This window comes from Morone saxatilis, unplaced genomic scaffold (genome assembly GCF_004916995.1).
Source record: "Morone saxatilis isolate NCDOM2014 unplaced genomic scaffold, NCSU_SB_2.0 Contig22, whole genome shotgun sequence".
Lineage (NCBI taxonomy): Eukaryota > Metazoa > Chordata > Actinopteri > Moronidae > Morone > Morone saxatilis.
The window spans coordinates 18,581,842-18,587,784 of record NW_023339785.1 but is presented as its reverse complement, the minus strand read 5'-3'; the positions used below and the strand labels follow the sequence as shown (position 1 = coordinate 18,587,784).

Below are 5,943 nucleotides of genomic sequence, written 5' to 3'. Positions count from 1 at the left end.
CAAGTCTTTGATGAACCATCTTTCACTCATGTCCAGGCTCAAGTCCAAATAGTTTCTGAGCAACCTTACACTGGTCTAGAAGAACACACAGTAAGGTTGATCTGATATCTGATACTGATACAGCCTAAAATGCTGCTGAAGTTCTGCACCATTCATTCTCTGTATGCATTTGTTGACATTTTACAATGGGTTTAATCTGAACCAGGCCATACAACAAGAGCACCTTACAGGGTTACTAGTCTACACAAAGAAAGAATAATATTAATGCACCTGTATCCGACTGGTACTGGCTATTAACCGGACTGCGCCAGATGGTTTGTTGTTTGAAAACGGGCAGGAACGTTCAGAAAATACAGGTAATGGAATGAACCACCTGTCAATCTCTGGCAAGCTTCAACCAGTCAGATCAACAGACTATATAACGTAGTCAAACTCTTCCCAAAGTAAGCTGGGAGAAAAGCAAAAACATGTTTTCAATTGAGAGAAAGGCCTTCTTTCCTCGTCTCAATGAAGAAATACTCTCCAGTTCGGGTATAATTGATGTAAGCAATATCTACACTAACCTCTTTAGCAACCACCACTGTTTTTTTTACATAATAAAGTATAAAATAATAAACCCTGTAGTCTTTTTGGCCTTGTTGTTGTCTGGAGGGAGTTTCTCTGTATTCTGTTTAATGTTTATTTCCGTTGTCTGTATGCGTGAGCAGATTAAATTCATTAATTACTCTTATTGGCTTTTTGTTCAGAGGACGTGTGTTGCACTTGCAGTGGTGTGTTGAGTGTGGTTGTGTATCTCTATCGCTCCCTCCTCTGTACACAGGCAGCCCCGCCCGTGGTGAAACTCTGTAGAGAGCAGGGCTGCTCCTGCTCTCTACAGAGTGGAGGAGAGAGTTAACCATGGTTGCACCGTGCATCAACGCTTCGTGGGTAAAAAGAGCTGTGTGACAACTGACGAACAACAAAAGATCGGATCAATAAGCCTCTCAACATAACCGATACAGATGAGCTGAAAAAATGTGTGATCGGCGCTGATACGGATCGCTGAGATCAGATCATTCCTAATCAAAAGCATTTAGAAACATAGCTAGTTGGATCCCAGTAAGGCAAGGCGGTGACAGTGCAAATGATATGAGTGTGAACTGTCTGCATGCTTAAATGAAAAGTCTATGAATGGTCTCCCTGAAAACCCCACAGCAAAAGGAAACCTATCAGGCTCAAAACATATTCTTATTTCAAGCTCTTCCACTGGGGCAGATGATACAGTATGTACATAGCTTATGATTTATTTATCATTCCTCCTATCTTAAGAAGCACTCTGTACAAGCTAGAAACCACACACTGTTGCAATATGTATTTTCAATATACCTTGCTTGCGGACATCTTCCACAGCAGCAGTGAGCTCATCCTTAAGGAACTGACTTTCCTTTGCAATCTTCTCTCCTTTCTCCAGGAAGTTCTGGGTAGCGTTCTCCACCGATGCTGCCAAAACATGAGCCTTCTTGGAGCGCCCTTTCTTCTTGTTAGATGGGCCTTTGTTGCTGGAGTTTACCAAGGTGGTGACCTATGGAAGGGTTAGAGAAGAAACAACATAAATAGCTGCTTCAGGCCCTTAAATGTACGTGGCAGGAGACCGTTATGCCAACAGCTCTCTCAATAAATAATATATAATATATATGCTTAATACTTGATGCAAGGAAAATGTTTCATTTAATATAGCTGATATAATACGCTGCTTGTTAATGTTTTAGAACATGTAGGTGGTGAGAAGCTCCTTTTTATACTATTAATATTAACTCTGCTTCAGTATCACATTGAAGTTGTATTTCCAAGCATTTTTTCTTATCAAAACTCTGCACCCATCCCACAGCCCATAGGCTACCTGAACCTTATTCTAAATTAAAATGCACACAGAGTTTACATTACCTGGGTGACCAGGGGCTCCAGCAGCCTCTCCACTGCCAGAGTACGGATCTCTAGACTCTTTGGGTCCCATTTAAAGTTGATGTTGGCCGTGTTGATGTTTGTCATGGTGTCTGGAATTCTGGGGGTAAAAAAATGTACACGGTCAAAGAAAAAAGTTAAAACAGATAATCGTTTCATACTTCAGATGCAACGATGAAATACAATTTAAACTGTATCAACATATTTGTCCTAATTAACACTGAATATCTGTTATTATATGATGGTCAGGCCAAGAAAATCATACATTTTTAGAAGGGAACAACTAAGTTAAGCTTCCTTTGTGATTTTCAGACTAGTTAGTCTCTAAAGGTTTGTACAACAGTCAAAATAATAGTTCTTGTTGGAGCCAGCAATGCTCCATCCCTCACAGAATGATTGCCAAAGACACAGCAACACTGTGGTCCAATTTCGATTTCTCTTTTCAAGCAGTGACTGCAACTCCATTGATTAGCTATCTAACATGGAGGGGCAGGGATAATCAGCAAGCCCGGGGGGCTGAGGGGCTTCAACTGAAAAGTTGGTCAGCTGTGAGAACAATGCCGTAGACAGCTTTTAGCCTACATTGTAAACAAAAGAAAAAAAATCAGAAAACGCCAGAGGAACATTTGAGTGATGACAACTTAATGTTATATACTGACCTGTTATTTATTGGGCGCATGTGCTTTCAATTGTGCCTTCAAAAATCCTGACAAAAGTTCAGATTTGGATGCAGATTGTCTGTCACAGTTGTAACTCATTTTATCACAGGCACAAATCTACACACAGAGGCTTTAATGTACTATTATTTATCAACCACTGAGGTTTCACATCCACTAGAATACCAAAAGGTCACTTCACACAAACAGTGAAAACTACTTTCCCTACCAGATAGTTTCGGTTTCATTTGCTGAGGTTTTTTAGATCTCTACTGCTAAAACAACCTGCCAGCCTGAAACAATATAAATTAATTAAGCTGTTTGTGGTGTGCAATGCATTGAAGGAAAGGCTCTTTCACAGATACTTGTGGTGCTGGACTATGTGTATTGAACCTACTTCTATCTCCATTAAAATCTGGTCTATTCATTACACCAAGTACCTGGGACAGCGGGTGTGAAATCCCGTTCACCTCCTCTGCACTATGGGTGTGGCAGATGAAGTCTCATACAGATATTTTACAAAACTTGTCGAATTAAACCAAAACGACATAAAAACTTACATAACTTAGCTAGAAACCACTATAACGTTACTTTAAAGTTATTAAAGTGAAATAACTCTGCGTAAACTCACGTTAAACTAGTTTGGCCAAAAGGACGACAGCTTTTTCTGCTAATTAAAATACCCTAACTTATCAAAAACATCCAAATTAAAATAATAACACATGTAACTCGAGAGACAGGGTGAGTCTAACACCTGGCGAGCTAAATATAACCTAGGCGCTAACACTAGTTAAGTAGCTTAAGTGGCACCTGTTGTGGCTAACTTTACCCATTTTAATTAACGTTCAAAGAGGCTTTAACATTATGCAGACTTTAAAAACCGTGTCGTTAAGGTTTAAAAGGGGTATTTTCTTACTTACAGGTCACCTTAAAACCTACCTGCTAACGCTAGCCGACACAACAAACATTAGCTGCGTTAGCTTGCGTAAAATACTGCGGAGAGAGGAAAAAAAATAAAACTTTTAAACTGTAAACAAGCTGTTCAACTAAGCATCCCGTGTAGGTTAACAGCGGTTTAAGCGTTTGCCTTCTTATATCGCTAAAGAGAAACGTTTTAAACTCACCGAAAAACAATCCACTGGGAAAAACTGGAGTTTAAAAGTTCAAAATGGAGGAATGAGAATTACGGAGTTCCTCGCCTGAAAAGTTTTCCTCCCTTTTCCTCCCTTTTCCTCCTCTCACCGACTCAGTTTACTGCTCCTCCTAGCTCACGGCGCTTCCTTCCCCCTCCGAAAAAATACATAAAAGTAAATTCGGAGCTTTGAAAAGATCTTAAGTTACCTGAAAAGTTTCGGTTAAGACTGTTTCGGTGTCGCAGACTATTGCCCAACAATGGATGAGGCGGACGGGGGGGTTGCTGCTGGGGCGGTGACCGAGTTCCTGAACTTCCTGGCAGCGGGGCGACCACAGGACACAGCAAGCCCGCAAACAGGGAGGTGTTTTGGGCGTGGCGCTCACTGTATTTGCCCATATATGGATTAATTACTGCTTCCACAAAGTGAGTGTGCGACCATGGCCCGGGATACCAGTTTTACTTCTTCTTTTTTTTTTACAGTTGGTGTAAAGAACAAAACAAATCCTAAAGTGAGATAATAGTAGATTTATGTCAATTCTTCACATGCCCAGACATTACACAGGAAGGATATCGTTTACTTTTTCTTTTCTTCTTTTGTTTTTTTTACAGTTGGTGGTAAAGACAAAAACAGTCCTCAAAGTAGATACAAAAGTCAAAAAGTCAAAGTCAGATTTATGTCCAATTCTTCACATGCACCAGACATACCAGGAAGGAATCAGTTTACATTTTCTTTTCTTCTTGTTGTTTTTCTTTACAGTTGGTCAAGAAACAAACAAATCCTAAAGCTAGATACAAAAGTCAAAGTCAGATTTAATGTCAATTCTTCACCATGCACCAGCATACGCAAGGAAGGATACAGTTTTACTTTTTTTTTCTTCTATTCTTTTTTTTTTACGTTGGTCTAAAGAACAAAACAAATCCTAAAGTGAGATAACAGAAGCATAAAAGCAAAGTCAGATTTAATGTCAATTCTTCACATGCACCAGACATACAAGGAAGGAATCAATGTTATTAAGAGCTTGCGTCAGCCGCCTCTATTTGAAAAGTTGTCCTGGAGATAACTTCTGTCTATGAATTGCGTAAAACGACTAAAATGAATTGAAATGAATTGATCGAGAGCACGTTTCTCATTCACCACCACGAATTGAAACAGATAAAAGTGGCACAGCAGATAAGAACGACATTTTCCTAAGTACTTAAATTGTAAATTTAAACATTCAATTACATCAACAGCCAATAAAATATAAAAATACGCAAATAATATCAAATATCAATACTTAGGGTTTAGTGCAAAAAGGCAGATGGCAAAATGGCGCAGAAAAATTAAATAAAATAGAATTTCAGCAGTAACGTGCAAAGAACAGTAGTAAAAAAGTAACAGTAAGCCTAATAAATAAAGAAATAGCAGCCAATTCTAATCTATGTGGTATTGGTGATAGTAATGGTAAAACTAATAATAATAGTCAATAATAGTAACGTTAGTCATTTGGAGGCCGTGCAGTTAAATGTGTGACAGCTTGTTAAATCATATGGCCAGATGAGGCCTGTACTCTTGGAGTAGGTTCATGTCAGTTCACATGCTTTTTGGGTAGATTAAAGATAATTGAATAGCTAATTTAATCTGGATAGCAGCAAATTCACTTGGGCATTGGATTACTACAGAGGAAACTGCCCCCAAAAACCTTTGGTGTTTGATCCAGGGCTCATCTTATTAGGCAACATACAAAGCACCACATTGCCACATTGAATATCATTGCATGGTTAAGGATTTTAATTATTTATTGTTGTGGGGGTATTTCCAGCTGTGCCATGTCAAAATTTATAACTAAATTTATCAAAATGTATCAAAAAACAACCTTGCTCTAACTACCACAACACAGCATTTTTTAAACAAATTATTTATATTAGGGATTTCATTTTCAAGCGACTATTAAATAATAGACAAAAGGTCAATAATAATCTTTTGTCTTTTACTAAATTACTCAGAGAATCTTATTTTCTGTCAATTATTAAATATTTTCATATCAAGTATTGTGCAGAATATTTGTTATATTTTGTAAAAGGTGGATTTTCTTGTGTCTAGTCTGAGCTCACACTGTACAAAAAATAGAGCATTTTCTAACTGGAGCTTCCTTTTCCCCCCAAAATCTCTTTATTGCATTTTTCACACAGATCTACAAACAAACAAAGCAAAATGTACATGTGCTCAGA

General features: G+C 38.3%; 1 protein-coding gene across 2 annotated transcripts in view; it reads right to left on the bottom strand.

Annotated features, from left to right (window-relative positions):
• The window catches only part of ctnna1 (catenin (cadherin-associated protein), alpha 1), a 76,160-nt gene extending 72,092 nt beyond the window's left edge, over window positions 1–4,068 (bottom strand). The window contains exons 1-3 of one of the 2 annotated variants that reach the window (XM_035669029.1): window positions 3,939–4,068; window positions 1,924–2,041; window positions 1,366–1,561 (exon numbers count right to left, since the gene is read on the bottom strand). In XM_035669029.1, the coding sequence (XP_035524922.1) occupies window positions 1,366–1,561; window positions 1,924–2,028 (301 nt within the window). In that variant the 5' untranslated portion in view covers window positions 2,029–2,041; window positions 3,939–4,068. Of the gene's footprint in view, window positions 1–1,365; window positions 1,562–1,923; window positions 2,042–3,721 lie in introns of both variants that reach the window. The other variant, XM_035669027.1, reaches the window with a different exon arrangement.
• Between the last annotated feature and the right edge of the window lie 1,875 nt (window positions 4,069–5,943).